Source organism: Natrix helvetica (genome assembly GCF_964273705.1).
Source record: "Natrix helvetica genome assembly, chromosome: Z".
Lineage (NCBI taxonomy): Eukaryota > Metazoa > Chordata > Lepidosauria > Squamata > Natricidae > Natrix > Natrix helvetica.
Genome location: NC_138554.1, coordinates 28,110,834 through 28,134,980, shown reverse-complemented (window position 1 = coordinate 28,134,980; position 24,147 = coordinate 28,110,834). Strand labels below are relative to the sequence as shown.

The following is a 24,147-nucleotide window of genomic DNA, read 5'->3' as shown; positions in this document are numbered from 1 at the left end:
CTTATTATTTTTGAGGTGCAGGAGGCAGTGAGCGTGGTCACCTCATGGCTGCTACTTGTGTTGTAATATTTTTTGGGAGGGCTTATTTTAGCACATGGGCTCAAAAGCCCCATTGGGCTTATTTTCTGGGGAGGTCTGGTTTTCGGGGAAACAGGATATCTATCTATCTATCATCTATCTATCTATCTATCTATCTATCTATCTATCTATCTATCTATCATCTATCATCTATCTATCTATCTATCATCTATCTATCTATCTATCTATCTATCTATCTATCTATCTACCTATCTTACCTATCTATCTATATCAATATTGATATCAACATTGAGATAGATAGATAGATAGATAGATAGATAGATAGATAGATAGATAGATAGGTGATAGATAGATAGATAGATAGATAGATAGATAGATGATAGATATAAAAACTTTATTTCTAATTTTTTAGGGTTGTCAAGATAACCAGAAAAGGAGTGACTTGACTTTTTCTTGGGGGTATAGTAGACATTCTGATACGCAGAAGCTTTTCACGAAAAAAAGATAAGCAGGTTGGTTATCCACAAATCCCAGAAAGGCAGAGAGAAGGGACAGACTATGCTCCAAAGTTTGAATATTGAGAATCCAATCAGAAATACTCAGGAATAGAAGAGGTTTATCAGCATTTCAAAATTTCTTTAGCACAATTTCCTACAACCTACTGCCCTTCCATTGTGTTAGATTTTAGCTCCAGCCATTTGTCCCAGGACACATATTAATGGGTGTTGCTGGGAATCTGAAGTAAAAATATCTTGTGCCAATAGATTAGTAAAAAAATTAATGTGCCGTGTTATTGTATTATGCACCTTGTTCCGGTTCACAGATGGCCATTCATGTTGCTTCCAGTAATTTGACCCAATTCAGAAAAACCACAGCTGGGTTAATGTATTTAATAAGATGAAATTGGATAGGGTTCTTACAATTGACTATTAAACATATTGTACAAGACTGTCCACGGCCTGGGTTTCTTACAACAGGGGTCTCCAATCTTGGCAAGTTTAAGACTTGTGGCCTTCAATTTTGAGAATTCCTCAGCCAGCTTTGAAGTCCACAAGTCTTAAATTTGCCAAGGTTGGAGACCCCTGCCGTAAAAGATCCACATGAAGCAACACCAGAGGCAATAGCCTGCATAGAAAAATTGGACATCCAGTTATGAGACCACTGCCATAGCCCTGTGGAAGTTTTGTATATAATTACATGGATTGTGTGTATACGTATGTGCCTCTCTTTATCAAGTTCACATCATACGCTATAATAAAACTCATTAATTCTTAAACCTGGTTTAGGGTGACTGGCTTCACTCCACATATTTAAGTAAACAAAGGACAACATTGCTTAAGATGTTTTGTGAAGCTATTCTATATTTTATACGATTGCTTAAGTCTGATTTAGCATATTATGTAATAGCCAAAATAGTGAGTTGCAATTGATTTAATTGTAGGTGTGTTACCAGGTCATAAAATAACAATTCATAATGAATGAATGTGTTCACCTTAACCAGCCAGAGTGTTTACAATGATGTCAACCCTTCAGGAACCAAATCCATGAAGGGGAACTAGAGACAATATCTAGAAGTCCATCTGGAGAAGGTATAAGAGAAATTGTAACTTGGAATATCCAAGATGAAGAAATACGAGTCCTCGACTTCCAGAATTACCCCACTAGCATGATCTATCCAATTCTTGGTTGAAAATTTGTCTTTCTCGAAAGGCTGAATTTACTCTGGAGCAGGAGCAAATTTCTCATCTCTCCTCTTCTTCCCAAGTGGTTTTGTCTATAGGACCCTGTTACAGGTAGTCCTTGACTTATGGCCACAATTGAGTCCAACATTTCTGTTGCTAAGTGAGACATTTGTTAAATGAGTTTTACCCCATTTCTTGCCATGGTTGTTTAGTGAATCACTGCAGTTGATAAGTTAGTAGCACAGTTGTTAACTGAATCTGGTTTCCCCATTGACTTTGTTTGCCAAAAAATGGCAAAAGGGGATCACGTGACCCTGGGATGCTGCAACCGTCATAAATAGGAGTCAGTTGCCAAGCATCTGAATTTTGATCATGTGACCATGGGGATGCTGCAACGGTCATAACTGTGAAAAAATAGTCACTGTTCTAATAGTGTCACTAAATGAAAACTTGTAAGTCGGGGACAGTGGTGGGTTCTGGATCCCATTGCAACCAGTACGGTGCATCCACCACCACATGAACGTGCGCAGCGCAGGCATGCGTACTTACCACCTGCGACGTCTCCGTGATGCTCCTGCTGCTCGGCGGAGCATTGCACAGGCTCTGTTCGCTCCGTGCCTGGAAGCCCCGAAAACCTCAAATACCGGTAAGGAGCGCGGGTGGGCGGGTGGGCCCTCTGGAGTACAGTACTGGAACGGTACCTTGTGCTTCCAGCAAGCACCGGTATGCCCCTACCAGGGCATACCTGTCCTAACCCACCACTATTTGGGGACCACCTGTACTAAAGGACACAAATTACATTGTGAAATGAAAGAGAGGAAAATGTAAGCTATGCTGTGTGTATGTGCAATGAAGAGGAGGAGGAGGAAGGATTTAATTGGTGTCTATGAAGATGGTCTGCTTCTGTGACAAAAAAAAATGATGGATGCAGGATTGAAAGTGGAGCTGTGTGTTTCATTGTGAATGAAAGAGCTAAAATAATTGTGTAGATTGTTTTCTATATTAATGAGAATAGGAATTAATTGGTGGCTGGTGGTTTCATGTTGTGTTCTAGCCAGGGGTCCCCATTCCTCAGGCCAGGCCTCACTACTGGGCCGTGGCCTCTTTGGATCCAGACTACAGAAGAGGCAAGCCAGCGTATACTCGCCAGTCATGCAAGTAGAGCTGTGTGTGCGCGCACACCTGCTGCGCAAATGTCCCAGTTCCCCTCTCCCTCCCCAGGCTGCTAAACCACTAAGGTTGGGGGTCACTGCTCTAGTATTGCCAGAGGTGGCATGCAGATCCCTCTCTGTGGGCACGCATGCCATTGCCAGCTGTTCTTCTGGTTTCCAGTATGCACATGTACAGCTGGTCTTCACGGGTGCTGCAGCGCCAGAAAAAGGCGGGAAAAGTCCTCAAAACCAGCCTAAAACAGGGCGCTTCCAGGGCATTTTTTGGCCATTTTCTAGGTCAAAAACAGCACCAAAAGCGGCCTGGAAATGGTCCCAACCTCCCCCCCCAAAAAAACCAGGCATGCGTGTGGTGGCTAGCTGGTCTTCAGGTTTCTGATAGTGAGGCACATGCACATACAAGCAGTTCCGGTTTGGGCACTTGGTGCTGAAAAGGTTCACCATCACAAAGGGTGATAACAGAAGAACACGGGATGAGCTTGGGAACAAAAATGTATGAGGTGATTGCTGGGGAGAAACACTTCTGTCACATGATATGAATGGATCAGTAAGAAAGAGGTGAAAGAATAGAGAAAATGCAGCTGAGCCATCCAGGAAATGATCAAGGATGATAATTGTTTGGAGGGTATCTGTTCAGGAAAAGATCTGTTTCAAATACCCGATTTAGGCACAAGCTGATTCACGAGCATATGTGAAAAAATAATCAAAAAGCATAATTTGTTTTTCTGCAATGAGAGGTTCTGGCTGAAAACCATGGCTTTTTTTTATGGTATTCAGTGCAGATCTACAGAAATAAATAAATATGGAAATATAGTGGGGATATGCACGCAGTGGCTCAGTAACTAAGAGGCTGAGCTTGTCGATCAGAAAGGTCAGCAGTTTGCTGGTTCGAATCCCTAGCGCTGCATAATGGAGTGAGACCCCGTTACTTGTCCCAGCTTCTGCCAACCTAGTAGTTCGAAAGCATGTAAAAATGCAAGTAGAAAAATAGGGACCACCTTTGGTGGGACGGTAACAGCGTTCCGTGCGCCTTCGGCGTTTAGTCATGCCGGCCACATAACCTCAGAAACGTCTTCAGACAGCGCTGACTCTTTGGCTTAGAAATGGAGAGGAGCACCGCCCCCTAGAGCTGGGAACAACTAGCACTTATGTGCGAGAGAAACCTTTACTTTATGCAAAAAGTGAAAGGTTGATTGGTGTAGTGCTTAAGGCATCAGTCCAGAAACCAGAAGGCTGTCACTTCCAGTTCTGTTTTAGGCACAAAGCCAGGTGGGTGATTTTGGGCCAATCACTCTCTCTCAGCCCTGGGAAAGAGACAACGGCAAAGCACTTCTGAAATCTTGTGAAGAAAACTGCAGGGATTTATCTGACTCCAAGATACAAGAAGCACTCAAAAGAAACAACAACAAAAAAGAGAAGTATTTTGTTTTGGACCTGAAACAAATGTAACCATTCCAGACAGATTGCAGTTTGGCAGAAAGGAGACAAATCCTTTCAGTCCATGAAATGGCTTGATTACTTTTGTGATATGGGCACCCATCATACAAATGTACTTAATTTTTAGGCGTCACCCCTGGCTTATGGAATGGCTGCATGTCATTTGTTTGTTTGTTTATATACAGTAACTGCCCATCTCAAAAAAAATGACTCTTGCTTAATACTTATGCAAACATTGGTATCTGACAATTGAAGGAATTGTTTTTGTTACTTTTGTTTGTTTGTTTATTACCTTAAGCCTTAAGCAGAGGGAAAGGTAATAAAAACGAATGTAAAATCCACAAAGGAATAAGGTTGTTAAGCGTGGCTAAAAAGGTGTTCGACAGAATACTGTTTGAAAAGATTTGAGAGGAAACTGAAGAAATTTGAAAAGTGTAATCCAATGGTACCTCAATACCCATTGTTAATTAGTTAATTGGTTCCGGGAGTTGTGATGGGTACCAAAAATAATGAGTACCAAACATTTTTCTCCACAAGGAATAATATAGTGTTGTGACGGCAAACCTGTGGCACACGTGCCAGACGTGGCACACAGAGCCATCTCTCTGGGCATGTGAATCGTAGCCATACTATTTTGGCTCTTTGCATAACATTGCTTATCCTCCCCCCCCCCCCCAAAAAAAAACCCAGTGTATTGCACAGTGGAACTTCGGTTCTGATCATTAATTGATTCCTGAAGGCACAAAGAATACCAATAACGATGCATGCAAAACAAAGGAATAATGTATGTCTGAAAAGGTATAGGGTTTCCTGCCTAGGCAGGGGGTTGGACTAGAAGACCTCCAAGGTCCCTTCCACCTCTACTATTGTATTGTATTGTATTGTATTGGGTCACAAATCAACTTTTAGCATACCAAACAAACCATGAGTACTGAGACAAAATTGTCTTATCAAAATGCGTTGAATACTAAAACCAAAGAGTTTCAAAGCAGTTGAGTACCAAAATACCACTGTATTTAAGCTGTGTGTTTGTATAATTTAGATAATATTTATATTAGTTTATTGATTTAACTCTGATTACCAGTTTTACAAATTACTTTACTTGTAAGTACTTACTTGTAAGTGCTTAATTAGGATGGAAATACATTACTTAAATGAAAATGAGAACTTAGTATTACGGTATTATAGTAGTCTTTAAGTGTATGATGCCAATATTTTTAATTAATATTCCAATTAAAAGCAAAATGATGACCTTATAATATGGCACTCATCACAGAATGTACTGAGTAGTATTAGGCTCATCTCCCCCATATGTTTTGGACTGTATACTGTAAAAACTGAGAACAGCATTCAGGATATCTGCACCTTAAAAAAATCACTATTTTGAGATATTTGTAAGCAAGCAAAACTTCATCCAGATGAAAAAACACACACCCAGAAGAATGACAGATATGCAAATCCTGGATAAAGGTAAATAAACCAGGTAAATCTGTTTAAAATATAAGAGCATAGAACAGGGTTTTAGGCTGCTGAATCTGTTACAGATAGTCTTTGACTTATGTCCATAATGGAACCTGTTAATTGCAGTCATAAGTCATGAAGGTCCTAAAGCAGGTCACCATACAACCCAATCTTACATCTTTTGCAACAGTCGCTAAGTGAAACTATTGTTTACTATGGGACAATTTTTGCTACAAAGTAAATGCCAGTTTCCAGCAAATATGTCATAAATTGTGATCACACGACATGGGGGCACTGCAAATTGCCATAAATGCCGGCCAGTTGCCAAACACCCAAAATGCAGTCATATGACTTTGGAAAAGCCCGGAAGAGTGTCATTAGAACTTCAGAACTGGGTTTTAGGTAGCTTTTCAGGTCTGTTGTAATTTCTAACGATTGCTAAACAACTGACTGTAAATTGAGGACTACCTATAGTGGGGTTTTTTTTAACCGCAGATCCCCTGATCAAGAGGCAAAACTCTAGGGCAGTTTTTCTCACCTTTGGCCACCTGAAGGTGGGGTGGACTTTCACCTTCATGCTGGTTGGGGGTTCTGAGAGCTGAGGTCCACCCATCTTCAAGTTGTCAAGGTTAAAAAAAATGCCACTTCTCTAGGGATAAAAAATTGTTTGCCTTTGAATGAACCTTTTTTTGGGTGGGGGTGGATTTGTTTTGCCCTTATTCTCTCACATCCAGTTTGTTTTCAGTTCTGCCGAAAACCAGTTTGAAAAACCCTGGGGTAGAAAATCATTGTGAAGAAAGGATCTTGGTCAGCATTTCATGATCAACAGCCCTAGTCAGTTTTCCCGGATCGCCTCCAGAAGGATCATTATGGCTTTGATTGTGATGCAAACTTAGGGGTATTATTTTTGCTATGACGATTAATACGGCCACGTTCCATGATCTTTTCTTCACAAACAAAATTTGACATTCTTATAACAAGCTGAGGTTATCTTTTATCTTTTTTCCTGAGACCAAGTTTTATTTTCTGTTTTGTAGCAAGACTTTGTAGCAAACTCCTATTTGTGAGAAAAACGAAGTGTAGAGTTAAGACAATGAAAGATTTAGGACTAACAAAATGTTGCCAAAGAACATAACCTCGTGCCATCTTTCATTACTCTTGATGGTGAACTATGGAAAAATTGCAAGTTGTTTCGCTATTGTGAGGCACTTTAGTTGGTTTTTACCATTGGCCAAACATACTGTGAGTGTTAGGAAATCCCCCTTTGTTGATTTTCTTTAGGATGCTGTTGTTAAAACCACCAGACATCCCACAGCTCATTCTCTGAACAGCTTCCACCTTTCTCTTCCTCCTCCTCCTCCTCCTCCCAGAAATGAAAGGGCCGGATCTCTTAGCTATATACATTTGCAACATTCATTGTCATGCCCCAAAAGGGGATAGTTTCACACTCACCAGGGGGTTTATTCAACTCCTGTGTGTGCATACATGCTCTTGTGTATGTATGTGCACACATATATACACGCTTTCTTGTTCTTCAGATATCTAACCCCAAGAAACTGACACACTGGCTTACATGCTGATCAAAGCCACAGTGCTACCTTTACCTACCTTTACCTAAGCTTATCACGAATACCAAATTCATAAATAAAGGATCCAGTGTTGAATCGTCATAACACTAAGGCAGGATTTGCACACTCATTCCATACTAAAGCCGAACCAACCACATTGTGGTTCAGCCGAATGAGGAAACACAATCCCAATTGGTACCCCTAAAGTCCTTTGTCTCATCTCAAAGGAGGGATACCTAATGCCAAGTAAAGAAAAAGGAGCGTCACGTATGCTCAAAAGCATTTGGGTCACCAAGTGTTTTAACCTGCAATATAGCTCTTAGATCCCTTATTTGTTCCTTACAGAAAAGGATTTGGGCTCCCAGCCCCCAACCTCCTTTTTCACTTCCTTGTTGTCCCAGAAACTCAGGAATGTAGATCTCCAGTGGTCTCCAAATTAACTCTTCTTTGTGTTCCTAAGCACACTTAAAGAATGAAGTCCCTTTGCAGTTCAAAAGAGCAAACTGGTGGGGACACATCTTTAGGACTGCTCTCTTATTTTCAGACTCTGCAGCCTCAAATGAAGGTTTTACCTGCTTTAATGCCTTTTAAAGGGGGAGGGGGGGTTGCTTCCAGCTACTTAAAGAAAAAAAAATCCATGTTTGGAGGTAGCGAACCTCTAAGCACTAGTTTTCTAGAAACCACTGAGCCTTCTGGATGGCCTTGGATGTTGGATCAGATGGGTTTTTGTCTGGTTTGGCAGAGGTTATTTTTATAAAAGAGGAGTGGGAAGGAAACTTCTTTTATTCCAGGGGTTGCATTCCTTTGTGCAAACCCACAGATAATGGCATACCAATGGGAGGGAGGAGTTACTGACATTCACATTCACTTACACCTTCATACTTCAACACACACACACACACACACACACACACACACACAAACACACTCAAGATCTGCACAAGACATTTTGCTGCCTGAAGCAAAAACAAAGCTACCACCCACCCATTCAGCTCAGGCATAAAGGTTGATACCAACAGTCAAATTTTACTGTGACATAGCAAGTAGGATGCCCATGAGAAATCAGGCGGCTACCTTAGGGGCAATTTAATGGGCACAGGACAGGCTACTTTGCTTTGTTCCCCAATTTCTTATTCCTGATCCCTGGACCCTATTACAAGTACACTTCGACTTACAACCTTTTGTTTAGTGACTGTTCAGAGTCACAGCGGCACTGAGAAACTCAGATGCTCAGCAACTGGTTCATACTTACAACCATTGCTGAGTCCCATGGTCATGGGATCACCTTTTGCGGCTTTCTCACAAGCAAAGTCAATGGGGAATCCAGGTTCATTTAACAACCGGGTTACTAACTAAATTATCAACTGCAATGATTCACTTAACAACTGTGGCAAGAAAAGTCATAAAATGGGGCAAAGCTCACTTAACAAATGCCTCCCTTAACAACGGAGATGTTGGACTCAGTTGTGGTCGTAAGTTAAGGACCACTTGTGTGTGACAGTAGAAAAAACTGCCCTGTTTTGTCTAACACTAAGGCTGGAACTGATGAGTCTCATACAAGCATTGTTACTGCAATGCTGACGAACATAACATGATCCATCACAAGACCCTCACTTGACATACCCACACCTGAAGCCCTTATAAACAGAAGAACACTGACATCCCCTAAACCAGGGGTCAGCAACCCACATCTCTAGAGCCGCATGTAGCTCTTTCATCCCTCTGCTGTGGGTCCCTGATGCCAGTCGGCTTCACAATTGATAGGGCTTTTGGTTGAGATAGGTAGAGGAAAAACGATGCCATGCTAGGAGGAGACTCTATGGTGGGGGAACCAGACTTCCAGTCAGCTCCAGAATTGAACCGGGAGTGGGGGCTTCCGGTTAGGACCTTTGGACTCTTTGAGTATTTAAGGTTGCCGACCCCTGCCCTAAGCTCTGTTGAAGATGTTACCTGGCCTGGTCAAGAAATGTTTGGAAACCAACCAACAAGCTCAGAGAACAAACTTTCACCTCAAACATTGTTACTTTAGAGAGTTAATTTGAAACACAAATCCATAGAGTTTATCTTACCATGTCTGAATAACAGTTCCTCTGAGCACATGAAGAGGACAGAAAGCAGGACTGTTGAATTCCAAATCTTTTCTGTGCCATCAATTAACCTGAAATATGGCAATAGCAGTAATATAGGGGCATTTTTGGGAGGGAGGTAGTGGAGGCTTCAAGTTGGTTTTTGAGTCCAGGCAACTGCCTGGACAAGTCGCTGCAGTTCCCCCCCTCCCCCCCAAGGCTTTTAAAAAATACTGGCTCCTTCCTAAATCTGAGAGAGATTGACTGGCCCAAGGTCATCCCACTGGCTTTGTACTTAAGGTGGAATTGAACTCAGTCTCCCAGTCTTTATATCCTAATAACTACTACATCAAACTGAATCTCTCCTTTCTACCGTAAGGTAAAGGTTCCCCTCGCACATGTGCTAGTCATTTCCAGTTCTAGGGGTGGTGCTCATCTTTGTTTCAAAGCCGAAGAGCCAGCCCTGTCCGAAGACGTCTCTGTGGTCATGTGGCCTGCATGACTCAGTGCCAAAGGCACAGAGAACACTGTTATCTTCCCACCAAAGGTGGTTCCTGTTTTTCTACTTGCATTTTTACATGCTTTCGAACTGCTAGTTTGGGACGGAACAAGTCACGGGAGCTCACTGCGTTACGTGGCGCTAGGGATTCGAACCGTTGAACTGCCGACCTTCTGATCGATAAGCTCAATGAGCCATTGAGCCCCTATTTCCTACAGTACTTCTTTCTAAATGTTCTATCTGCATGATCAAGCGACTTTTCTCCCACCACCATCCTGTAAAACAGAATAATACTAGTACATTCATACCACAGACTGGAGTAACTGTGGCTGAAACAGTGACTTGCTTGTCTGTGCGTCCAGGATCCCTAATCTGAAGCCTTGGATGAGGGGGCAGAGGTCCTTCTCCCATCAGGTATAGAAGGCAGTTTACCAAAACTCAATCCAAGGTCCTCTGACAGAAGGTCTCTTTGTAGCTGGAAAAGACAGAAAGCTTTGCAAATAAATCAGTGAAATAACAGGACAAAGTCCCGAGTACCATTTATGGAATGAGTAGGAGAGCCACATTAGTCTATAGTGACACAAAAAATAAAAATAAAAAATATCAGGAAGTTCCTATGGCTCCTTTTCCAGCTAATAAAGTTTATTAAGAGCTGCAATTCATGAAAACCTATACCTTTTATTAACATTTGCTGGTTGGAAAAGGTGTGGCCGACTTCTGATTTTATGGATGGTAGATAGATAGACAGATGGATGGATGGAGGGAGGGAGGGAGGGTGGGAAGGAAGGAAGGAAGGAAGGAAAGAAAGGTGGGTGGCTGGGTGGACAGGCAGGCAGGCCGACAGACAGGCAGGCACAAAGAGCAGAAGTCATCTCAAAGGAAAAGGAGCATCCCAAACCATTTGTTAATGAAGATCATCAGAACTCCTTGGTTTCAGAGTGGCCATATTAACCTGGTGCGTCCAGCCGTGGTTTGCTTAACCTAGGCTTATAAATAAAGATACTCGCTGTATTCCTGCAAAGAAAACAGAGGACGTTCTGATTCAGCGCGAAACTAGTTCCTAGAAACGTCCCTACTGACTAGTCACTTCTCCCTTTCAATCTCGCCTTGCAAGGTTTTAGCAAGCCCCACTAAAGCCCGGGATTCGTCCTTCGACCACAATCAACGTGAGGAACCGCAATACTAGTCCAAGCATGTTGCGTCCAAACAGCCGAAATCCCCACCCCACCCCCGCCTCCCTCGTTCGCTTTGGGGTCTTGTTTCTCGTCTCGCTTCCTGTCCCAAGTTGCCAGTTTCACCTGTCGGTGACGTCATCAAGGGAAGGGAGGGGTGTGGTTTGGGGAGGGATGAGGGGGACGAGAGGGGGTATATAGCTGGCCCCATATAGAAAGGTGCGTGCATTTATCCTTTGCAGCGTCGTATCGGGCTGTGGAAACGAACTTGAAACTTTATCTCTAACTGAACAGGTAAGAGTCGGGTCTTGATGAGGGAGAAGGAATATTTGGCTTTCCTGGTATGAACGGAATACATACACACACACACACACACATATACATATACACACAGAGAGAACGAGTATATAGATATATATACACACTGTATATATATTTAAATGCTCGCATTTGTATATTGCAGCGGTGGCGATCATCTAGGGATATGAAAACTTTTTATCAGTCTTGAAAACTTTTGGATCGGGGGCAGTGTTTGCTGTGTGTAGAAGTGGCGCCAAGACACCTTTGTTATGCCTCCAATCTTAAGAGGCTTTAAAGGAGACGAGGGAGACTCGAACCCGACACCTGTTCTCTATTCCAGCTCAGAAGAGCCTCGTGTTATTAGCGGAGCGTTTAGGACAACCTGCTGTTTTGAGAGCCAGGGAGCGCCAAGGCGCGCCGGTGGATCTGGGTTGGTTTCTACTTATCCCAAATGTACTTTGCGTGAGGGGGGGGGGGGGAGTTAATCCCAAATTCTAACCAGCTGTATTGAATACGGTCATCGTTAATCTTCATTTATTTATTTGCTTCATATATCTACTGGATGCATATTGCCTCCCATCTCTAATTCATGAGTCTGGGCGGCTAGCAATATTCAAGATAATAATAATAAAAAAGTATCCCGGAAAAAAAACATGCATCCGGCGAGATTCGGGAATTGAAACTCAATTGATCTTCCTTCTATAGGACAAAAAACTATTTTAATCCCAACTGGTGGGTTTCGGACAAAAGATCCTGGATATCCATCCCTCATGTCCTTGAGTTTCTTTTCTCTTTCCTTTCTCTCGTCTTTTAAGATCCTGCCATAAAGCGGGACTAACGCAAGGTAGGAGAAGGAGAATTTCCTTTCCTTAGGAGTACGAAACGACAGGTGTAGGGGGTGGTGGTCATGCGGTGGGCAATTGTGTAAAAACCTGGCTCACTGCGGTCTTCTCTTTCCCCCATGGAAGAGACAACCGCCCTTCTCTTTCTTGATCCGGGCGAGGGTTGGGTGGCGCCTTGAAGTTTTGATGGCGCGCGCTAGTTTTGCAGAAGGAAAAAAAAAAACCTTTCGCCCTCAAGACAGGGGGAGGGGGGCGAGTTTCGGTTGAAGGGCAAGGAAAAAGCCCGCAGGGCGTCCCCGCCCTCTTGTCGTCGTCCCCACCTGAGCCCCGCCCGAAATCATGTGTGGGGGGGGAACCTTTGTTCTCTGGAGCCTAGCCATTCGGTGACCGTGTGTTCCTTTTGCCTTGAAAGTTGGGCAGGTGAACTAGTAAGATCGGGGTGACCGTTGGCGAAGGTTCCCTTAACTCCCTGTAAATAATTATTTCCTTCCCGCCCTAAAAAAAGGATGCCTAAAGCTAAGGATGAAATCTTGAGTGTTTCTTTAGTTGCCTCCACCACACAGGCACAAACAGCCCCACGCAAATAAATAACTTATTCTGAATAAGTGAAGAAAAACAAAGGCCAGGGTCAATCCCCAGAATAATGATGCAAGATCCAATTTGGGTGGGTCACGGGGCCCAGAGATTTAGTCTTCTGATCTTCCAGACTCATGCTGAAGCCCATTTTTCAGGGAACTTCGCTTGTAATTTGCACACCTGTTGGGAACAACTACGTCAGGTTATTATTATTTTTTAAATGGATTTAATTGAGTAAACTGAATTCTGGCTATGTGCATCTTGCAACTGAGCTCCCTTGTGCCTGTTTGAAGTGGACTGTAGAGATGGTTTCGGAAAGTGAATATCTTTCTGAGACAAGTTGGGGGAGAAACCTCCAGGGAACAAATGCTTTGATTCCTCTGAAATATTTCAGAGCCCTAAAGAAGAAATCACAAGTTCTGTTTTGCAGTTTATTTATTTAGTGTATATCATATCATACATGGACTAGTAAAATATATTAAGGTTTCATATAGATTAATAAAACTCTTTTTCTGTTTTGCAGTTTCTCTGCTTCCTAGAAATGGTGTTAGCTGGGATTTTAAAAAGAGCCAGGCATAAGCTCTTATATTAAGTGTTATACAGAAGTATTGCAACAGGTGAATTCTTATACACCTGTAGCTTTAAGCAATGACACGCCTGTCTGAATAGCTGTCCTGCCTCTGACCCTAAGCTAAATGGGAGGGTTGGCCCAGTGCCTCTGTATAGCAGTGAAGTTCTTCCCATCAGAAATAATAGAGCCCCTCTTAACTGAACTGGGCTTCCTTCTTGAACAAAGGATGGTGACCATCCCTCTTTGTTACAAGCAATGGTTACAAAGATGATATTACTGGCTGTTCTAGTTAAGACTAAGTGAGATGGTTTAATCTGTTGAATGAGCTTTAACCAATGAATGGCATCCTATTCTACTTCTGAATTTGTCTTTTGAATTTCTTTAACAATTGACCTTACTCATAGATTGGATAAGTAGAATGGGATGCCATTTTATATACAAACAAAAAGAGATGACGTGGAACTGATCCTGCCCCCATGATGTAAAACAATACAATCTTGTAGCCTTAACTGAATTTTGCATTGACTATTAAGTTGAACTCTCCTGAACTTGAGAGACAATATGAAACAGTGATTAAAAGGCTTGGTCCATGGTTCAAGTCTCCATTTAAATATTAAGCACTGAATAACCAGTATAGCTAACTCTGGTTTACCAATTTATCACACAGAGTTATTGTTAAGAGAGAAAAATACCTGTGTATACCTCACTTAGCTCCCAAAGGCAAAGTCAGGTATAAATAGAAGACTGTGGCAAAAGCAGTGGTTGTGTTGAAACGACACATTGAGGTACAAGTTAGCCAACCAGTTTGTAAAATATTATGTTGTCCAAATTGAAACCCATGTGATTAGTTCATGGTACAGTTCATGAATCCAGAAATGTGATTAATTGCATAAATCGTCACTCAGTTAACTGTGGGTATAAGCACATTGTGGGAACACAGCCAGTCATCTTCTGGGTAGACAGCATTCAGTCTTTTTTCAGATTAAAAACAGGGAACTATTTTGAGCTCTATAACTTGATGTCTGCTTATCTTTATGCTTTTCTCATTTTCCCTCATGGAAAAAATCTCCGGAACAAACATCATGGGCTGCATAAAAGCTTGTGCTTTTTAACTGTGTTAGTAAAAAAAAAAAAAAAAAAGCGCTTCCAGATTCCTGACTTTGTGGTACCATGGTCTAACATGGTTGTCCTCCCACAACGATTGGAAGAAATTGCAACCTACCTGGAGGAAGACTGGCGTATTTCAGCCTAGGGAGAGGGGAAAGCGGGAAGACTGTAAATATGTATCTATCTTTTCTGTCCAAATACATCTACTTTCCACAGTGGGGATTAGAATTAAGGAGTTTAGTTTACCAAGAAGCAACTTTATTGAAGTTATTTCTTGAGAACAACTATAAGTGACCTGGGTGTGGAGGGATGGAGAATGTAACAATATAATTGCATTGTTATACCTGTGGGAGATAAATTATATGTACGTAAAATGCTTTTGAGTGAGCACTGTAGATAAGAGTGCTTTATAGTCAGCCAAACAATTCAGAAACAAGAAACACACATAAACACACAGCGTATAAAACAATCAAAAAGTTCAATTATATAGAGACAACCAAGACCCCACAAATACATGTAGTCCTCTACTTACAAGCACAGTTGGAATCAGAACTTCCATTGTTAGTGATGCATTTGTTAATTGAGTTACAGTCCATTTCGCTACCTTTTTTGCAGTCATTAAGCAAATCTGGCATTCCCCAATTATGTGTCAGAAGCCCCCAGGTAAGTCACAAATGGCAATGGCATGATTATGGGTACATGGGATGGTCATAAGCATGAGGACCAGTTGTAAGCAAGTTCTCAGTCATAACTTTGAATAGTTGTAAGTTTGAGGACAACCTGCGCATGAATACATAAATATATAATCATTAGGAGGAACCACTTCAGTATATAAACAGCCTGAACAGATACAGCCCATAGTGAACTTCAGCTGTTCTTGGATGTTAAGCAACAGTATTAGCTCTGCTTAGGACTCGGATGGGGCTGTTGAGTAAACAGAAAAAAATCCTGGAAGAAAACTGGGACAAATAACTTTTTGTATAATTGCCCAGAAAACTGCATTTGCATATGCTGTCACCGAGTTGAGCTTGACTAGAGAGAAAACTTGATGATATCTTAATATATAAGAAACTGTCCTCCAGCTTAGATTATTTTACAGATTTTAAGGAAGGTTTATAAACACTTTGGATAATGTCGCAATCAGACCAGAGTATGCAGAAATTGGAGGAAAACTCTTCACCACCACCACCACTTCTGATGAGGCACAAGATACTGTCTAGTATAGTGTTTCTCAACTTGGTGGCTTGATGTTGTGTGGACTTCAACTTTCAGAATTTCCCAGCCACCCATGAATTTTGGAGTTGAAGTCCATATATCTTTAAGCCGCCAAGATTGAGAAATGCTGATTGGTACATAGCAGTATCACTGAAACAAAACAACAAGGTTATTGGTCTTTTTACCCAGGGACTAAAAGTTTCAGTGGGAGCCTTCAATAAGACAATCCATTTGTGTTCTTTTCCTATACTTCATCCCTCCCCCAAAAAACAACCAACCCTGTTTTAATGTGCACCAGCTATTTTCATTGATAAAGTAGCCTAATTGCAAATCTTTGTCAAAGGCTTCAAAAATGATGAAAGACAGCAGTGGAAATCATTCACTTCACAGAGTCCCTCGGCATCCATTACCAATCTCAGTGTCGAAAAATAATTAAAACTCGGAGGGTCATTCTTTAAAAAAAAAAAGTCATTCCGCCCATTGATTTGGGGCAACTTGATCTTGGGATGCTGTTTGTCCTGCCTGTGGGTTGAAAGTCTTGGAACAAAGAAAACAATTAGGACAATCACTTAAACAAAACAAAAAAAGAGTTTTTGCTTTAATTAGACATTGCAAGTAGCCTGCCATATAAGGGGATAAAACAAATGAAATTGACAATGTAGACATTTGTTGCTAATAAAGGAGAACATTTGTAGACATTTGTTAGTTTTAACATTTCAGGGTTCAAGGATAACTTATCCAAAGTCTTGTTTAAATATGTACATTTGTCCTCGTCCTACAGGACATGCTTTTTTTGAGTGGTTAGTTTTGTAAAAAAAAAAAAAAAAAAAAGGTGGACATTTTAAAGATGGAGTTAATTTTGTTTTGCAGCCTAAATTTTTTTTCCGTTCTCTCCATCTCACCTGAAATTAATTTTACTGCCAAATGAAATATGAAAACTATCTTTTGTAATTTGTCTTATATTTTATATTTGGAAAGTGTTTTAAACCCAGGGTTTACTTGCTTAGGGACATGGTGGCTCAGTGGTCAGGGACACTGAGCTTGTCAATCAGAAAGGTGGACAGTTTGGCAGTTCGAATCCCTACTGCTGAGTAACAGAGTGAGGTCCCACTACTTGTCTCAGCTTCTGCTAACCTAGCAGTTCGAAAGCATGTAAAAATGCAAGTAGAAAAATAGGGACCACCTTTGGTGGGAAGGTAACAGTGTTCTGTGTACCTTGGACATTTAGTCATGCCAGCCACGTGACCATGGAGACGTCTTTGGAGAGCACCGGCTCTTCGGCTTTGAAACGGAAATGAGCACTGCCCCCTAGAGTCAGGAATGACTAGCACATATGTGAGAGTGGAACCTTTAGCTTTATCTTATTTGCTTGGATGGGGATGTGGAATTTCTAGACATTAGCCCCTGCAATTTTATTATTTTAAGCATATGAAGAATGTACTAAACCAGATACAAAATGGCAGCTTTAAAGTCAAATAAAAGTCTCCAATGGACCTCTCCTGGTACCATTCATTTTGGATACTTGAACTATACTTTTCTAGGAGTGTCATTTGCATAGATTACTAGGAAGAATTTTCTTGTTAATCCATCCTTAATCCTAGAAAGTTCATCCAAAGCATGGCTTTCATCCAATATTATTTGTCTTGGTGTATTGTTTTTATAAAATTTTGGGTGAGTCTTTCTTGCACAGTGACATAGGGAAGGGCTTTTGGCTCGCAGGATCTCTTCTTTTTCTCCACATCCCTCAGCTGTGACAACTTGATACTGGTGTCAAAAGCAAAACAAAACTCAGCAACAGCCAATATGGAGAGGGAGAACAAAAGGGTTTTGAGAACAGCTCAGCCTGAATTAGATTTTCCTTCAATTAGTGTCATCTTGAAATGTTCAGCAACAAATATTATCAGCCAGCTGATTTTAAGAATTACACCAAACATGACTTGAAAGATGCTTGGCTAGAAGAATTATTCCCTGAAAAATCATATTCTACATGAAAAATTAAAATGTGAGAGAATTCTTTCTCTTCCCCTCCTCTTTGGTTTTGGTTTCAGTAGCACAATTTGCCTGGGATTTGCATGAGACTGGGTTCATACACTGGACTAAGCTTTGTTTAACATTGCTTTTTGAATAAACTCCAGTTTGGATTCACACAACAGGTTTAGCCAATGGTTGAGTTCACATAGTACATTGAGCCCAAACCAGGCCAATTATGTATATGAGGACACTGGGTGAAAGAGGTTTTAGGGCTGAGGGACCAGTTTGGAAGTCAAGGGCCAAACTTAAGCAGGATTGGCTATTGTTAAGGAAAGAAAAGGAGAAAGCCCCTGGCTGGGTATGTCTAATAGCCAGGTCAACAGTTAACAGATACCTGTTATTTCCTCTGCTTAATGTTGCCAACCAACTCCAGATGACTCCCATACAGCCCTGAGGGGAAGGGATGATGCAGCTACTGAGACAGCTAACAGGGCAACTATCTTTGACCTGTTGCAATCAAAGGGGAAAGAAGCTAATTGCACAAGAGCCATTTATATTCTAGGTACATGACTAATTGGAGGAAGAGTTGAAAAGCTCCCTCTCAAGATGAGATAAAGAAAGGGGAAAAAAATAAAACCAAGTGCCTGAGCTAGCCTTGGAACAATTATTCCAGTGATGACTTGAGGTAAACCTTGTTTTTGAAGCTAAACCACTTTTTTACGCCTCCACCTTTAGGCTGAGTCAGGCTTAGGCTGATTTTCCTGAGTCAAATGTCAACATCATTTAAAAAAAAATCCTCCTTCAGGAACAAGAAAGATTCAGCCGCTTGACTACCTTCCCTGCCCATTTAAATAGATGACTCCAAGTTTGTTTAGCTTTAGCTTCCTATTCCTATGATTCGTGGTGGTGCAGTGGTTAGAATGCAGTATTGCAGGCTACTTCTGCTTTCTGCTGGTTGTCAGCAGTTGGGCAATTCGGTTCTGACCAGGCTCATGGCTGATTCAGCCTTCCATCCTTCCGAGGTTGGTAAAACAAGGACCCAGATTGTTGGGGGCAATATGCTGACTCTGTAAAACCACAGAGAGGGTTATAAAGCACCATGAAGCAGTATATAAGTCTTAAGTGCTATTGCTATTGCTATCACATATGACCTTTGCCATTTATATCATAAACTTCAAAGAAGTCACAATTTGTGTATAAACTTAGTGATCTCTCCATTTTCTTTTGTTATCAATTGCAGCAAGTGTTAATTACTATTTCCCATTTGGTCAGTGATGATAGTAAAATATCCAAATATCTCAAATCTCCATTTGTAGCAAACCCACGACATACATAATTTGAGATCCTAATACTGTATTGGGGGGGGGGGGGATCCTTTCTGAATTAGAATTCACCAAGGTCTAGAATTTTGCAATTTTTATAGTTAAATAATTACAATTAATAAAGATGCTGGAGCAGGAGCAGGAAAACATGAGTTCTGCTTCTCCCATAGAAATGAAACTAATTGTGTGACTTTGGACCAGTCATTCTTTTTGAGCTCTACTGTAGGAAGATCACTAGTAATCATTTCTTGGCCAAGAAAAAGTCATCAGATGGTGGGTAAAATTGAAAGACTAGCAAAAAAACAGCAAAAATAACTACTAAGCTTAATCAAAATTAGCAAAAGAAAATGAATAAGACTTATGCAAAATATATTTTACTTTTCCAAAAGAATTAATCAAGCAGGATGTTTTGAAAATCAGCATATGGGTCACATAACCACAGAGATTATAAACTGTTGAAAGTATATTTATAGCTATTTGGTAATTTGGACATGATTCTGAGACAGTATGATTCATGGAGAAAGTGTGAGCATAGCTTTGAAGAATTTAACAGATACTTGGCAACATGACAAAATTAGCTTTTTAAATCGTCAGTTGTAGAACATAATGCAAATTCAGAGAAATGAGAATGATACTGTGATGGAAACCCTTGAATTCACAGATACCCTAATTTCTTTCATGATCTGACTTTTAAAAACATTTTAATTTGCAATTGCATCCAAAGTAACAGATTCTGAATTATTCTGCATCTCTGAAGGAAGAATTATAATCCTGATTTAAATTTTTGGCATGGCTGGGTGGTGGGAAAATTTAAAAAGCAGCATTTGTGGCTAGGATGCAATTACAAATTCATTTGCAAATTAAAGAGGAGGCAAATGGTTGAATTGGAGCAGAGGATCTGCTCTAAGAATGGTAGAACAATGACTTTGTATGGCATGTGTTCAAACCCCCAAGTTTTGCAGGTTACAGTCTTACAGTGAAATGTCTAAGCTTTAATTGGTAATGGTTGAAATGTTGCCCTTTAACTGGAAAAACTAAGTTCAAAGACCACTTGACTCAGCCATTAATCTCCATCATTGTTAGATTTACTTTTGAATCGACTTATGCACTGGAGCCACCTTGCCCAGGGCCACAGGAATTTTGAGAACAGGAATTCTGAGCCACAATGCCTAGAGTGCCAGTCGGCTATTTGGTGATTTGCAGCCTAATGGGTGGCAAGGGAGTCCACTGAGCCAATATATTTATATACATATCTTTGCACATCACTGCTCATATCCCTCCTTTCCTTTGGAAGCTCAAAACATTATGCATAGTGTAACCCCCTCCATTTTTTTCCCATAACAACCACCAAGTGAGGTAAGTTGGGCTGAGTGATTGGGTGACCTAGTAAATTCCCATGCTGATCTGGGAGGACTTGAAACTAGGACTTTCCAGTCCACGGTTTGCAAATACCATTGTGGCCTTTCCTGGCTAAGACTATTTATTTAACTTGCAATCCAAATGGCTCCAGGTGGCATACTGTACATGGTTTAACTGCCTCCAAGTCCCAATAACAAAATTAACAGAAATAAACACCCAGAAACAATTATAAAACACATGCACACCTAAGAATCTGGGGGTTGAACACAGCTTCTGGATATTCCAACTTTGTCTCCTCTAACTTAACATTTTTTCTTAAGTCAAAGATGGTCAAAACTGCACCATGAGAACTTTTGCACATAAAATGTCCTCCCTGTGAACAAGCAATGGTTCTTCTCTCAAGGGCATATTGTCAGCATGGGGCTACTTATACCAATGCTGAGAAATATTCCTTTAATGGTTCGGTTGCCACAGAAAAGTTTTATCAACTATATTTTCCAAGCTTGGAAAATGCCTACCAGCTAAGCCAGCTTTTAACCAGAACTGACTAGATCTAGAGTTAATCTCCAAAGAGCTATTTTTAAAAAGAGTCCCTCCCCTTCCCCCTAATATTTAAACTCTATAATGGGCAAGCAATGGGATGAGTAAGAGATTCTTAGTTTGCTTGGGAAACAAGCACACAGCTAATCCTTACTACAGGGGGGGAGGGGGGGAGGTTGGCCAGGGAAAACCGGCTCTGCAAGAGGGAATCCGTAATATCAGCACAATGGGCTGTGTAACTTCCACGATGGTTGGCTCTTATGACCTCATTGTTACCTTTTTTTGTCTGAAATTTAGATTAACTGTCTTCAGTTTTATAATGTTTGCCTAGAGCAATGTTTTTCAACCTTAGCAGAAGTCCAACCTTGGACTTCTTCAACTCCAAGAATTACTCCTCTTACTCCCCCTCCCAGTATACAGCTGCCTGGGGAATCCTGGGAGATGGTTCACCTACATTAAAGTTGCTATGGTTGAGAAACACTGCTTTAGCTTCTCAAAGGTTTGCCACAAAGAAACATTATTGGATTGGAGCAAGGATTTTTTAAAACCTGGGTTTACAAATTAGATACCGATTAACAGAGTTGGAAGGGACCTTGTAGGTGATCTAGTCCAACCCCCACCCCCACCCCCACCCCCAAGCAGGAGACCCTACACTATTTCTGACAAATGGCAGTCCAATCTCTTCTTGAAAGCTTTCCAGCTCCCACAACTTCCAAAGGCAAGCTGTTTCATTGGTTGCATCCCCAATCTGATGCCCTCCAGAACTGTGCCGAATATGTCTAGAAGCCAAAGACAGAAAAGCTTTACGAATCCCTGTTTCTCTCTGGCAACAGGAAAGGGGAACTGTCCTCCTGCTGAACACAAAGTTTTGTTTTTACCTCTTCTGGTTCATAGTAGTTGTGTGGACTTGTCTTGTCCTGGATCCTCAAAGGAGTGCATGCCGACTTGCATTATTCCAGCGTTTGACCTGGGAAATATAGTAATGTGAGTTATGCCTCAATACAGGATCATTTGGCATAATCCCCCTCTAAATCACTAGCTAAATTAGCACCCGTCAGCAAATCTAGGATTTTTTTACTAGATCAGATGCTGTATAGAGAAAGCTGTAGGTGCCAAAGGAAGCGTGGCTTAGTCCCTACAGCAGAACGGAACCACAGTTAACAAACTGCAAGAGACAGTGATTGCAAATAGCAGCATTTGTGAGGTGGGAGAGTAAGTGACATCAAAATGGCAGATTTGACTGGGCAACTGAAACTCACCACCCTGGCACTGATGATGTTATCTAGTTAGGATAATGAAACATCTGCAAGAAAGCTCAGAAAGCACCAAGGACCCCACACAACCCTTGCACACAGAGATGCAAAGAAGGTAGGTTGCATCCTGAAAATAAATTTGAATGAATTTTCCTGTTGTTGGTTTTTTTTTCTTTGTATCATTTTGGACTCCTGTTAAGGGCTTTATGTGTTTCGTGTTTCAAAGTGGTGGGAAATCAATGGATAGTTCTGGCTGCATCCTTGGCAAATATTAAATGTAATGATCTGGTGCACTGTTGTACTAGGGTAACATTTCACAAAAGTCTTATGACACATTGTTATTTCTCTCCAGGACTACCTACTTTGAATCATGGTGTCAGCTGCTTTTCAAATCATGGGCATGGCCCTGTCTGTAGTGGGCTGGATTGGGGCCATCATCACGTGTGCCTTGCCTATGTGGAAAGTGACGGCTTTCATTGGTACCAATATTGTGACAGCCCAGATCACTTGGGAGGGGCTGTGGATGAACTGCGTGGTGCAGAGCACTGGCCAGATGCAATGCAAGGTCTATGACTCCATGCTGGCTCTGCCTCAGGATATGCAAGCCGCCCGGGCTCTCATGGTCATCAGCGTGCTTCTGGCCCTCTTTGGCCTGATGGTTGGCATCGTGGGTGCCAAATGCACCAACTGTGTGGATGATGAAGACGCCAAGGCACGAATCATCATTGTCGCCGGGGCCATCTTTGTGGTATCAGGAGTCCTGTGCCTCATCCCAGTCTGTTGGTCAGCCAATACTATAATCCGAGAGTTCTACAGTCCATTAATTGTGGAGGCTCAGAAGAGAGAGCTGGGCTCGTCCCTCTATCTTGGTTGGGCAGCTGCTGCTTTGATGATCCTCGGAGGAGGATTGCTGTGCTGCAACTGCCCCAAGAAAGAGAGCAACAACTATAGTGCTCGGTACACAGCTGCTGTGTCTCAACCCCGCAGTGATTACCCCAGCAAAAACTACGTTTAAGAGAGTCACATTGTTGTGATGATTCTGTTGCCACCCTGAAAGCTCATTACTGGTGGATTCCCTGAGAGCATCAGAACTGCATAATGAATATCCCTATGGAGAACAGAGCATCCTGCTCCACGATTTCCCAACATTTCTGGCCCATCAGTATTTTTTTCTCTCTCACACTGTTACCACTAAATAGATTTATTCCCACGTGTTTCAGCTCTTCTTTTGAAGACAATCCTTGATTTGTGATAGAAGAATTCAGTATAGGTAGATAGGTATTGAATCAATGTCCTATTTTCAAGTAGTTTGTGATAAATGCCTTTGGGTGCTCTTGCCCTCTCCCCTCCCCCCTCCATTACACAATCCCAAATAGCCTGTAATTGCTCAGAGATCACATCCTGTTCAATAGGATGATGTGGGGGTCAGGTGGGGGCGGAAATTGTTACTCTACATATCTTATGTTTTTGAAGCTGTGACATGTTGTACAGTATTTTATGAAGAAATGGGATGTGGCCTTTTAAACCTGTTGTTTTTAATTTTTTGCAATTGCTCTTGCATGCATTTCATACCAAAAGCCAGTTTTTTCCTTTTTTTAAAAAAAAAAATATATAACCTGAATAAAATTAATGCTTTTGTATATAGCAGTTTGCCTTTGTCTTTTGTGTGTGTGTGTGTGTGTCTGTAATTCTGATGCTAATCTGAGAATCTACTAGCAATAGCAATAGCACTTAAACTTACTGTATATGCCGCTTTTACAGCCCACTCTAAGTGGTTTTACAGAGTTAGCATATTGCGCCCAACAATACTACTTGGGAAAATGTCTTCCTTCTTTTTTTCGGAATAATGGGCCCAAAGCATTTATCATATGACTCTTTCCTGAATCTGAAGGTGAGGGTGGATGGTTTCTCACAATAGGGCATTCCCAAAGTAGAAAGGCTTGCATGGCAGAAGGGCAGAACAGAAAGAATGACTTGTGTGGGAGGACTACACTCATA

General features: G+C 41.4%; 1 protein-coding gene across 1 annotated transcript; it reads left to right on the top strand.

Moving 5' to 3' along the window:
- Positions 1-11,272: 11,272 nt before the first annotated feature.
- On the top strand, positions 11,273-23,793 carry LOC309381449 (claudin-4-like). The gene is made up of 2 exons (XM_081932445.1): positions 11,273-11,387; positions 22,502-23,793. The coding sequence occupies exon 2, from the start codon at positions 22,520-22,522 to the stop codon at positions 23,162-23,164; it is 645 nt and encodes a 214-aa protein (XP_081788571.1). The 5' UTR covers positions 11,273-11,387; positions 22,502-22,519; the 3' UTR covers positions 23,165-23,793.
- Positions 23,794-24,147: the final 354 nt, after the last annotated feature.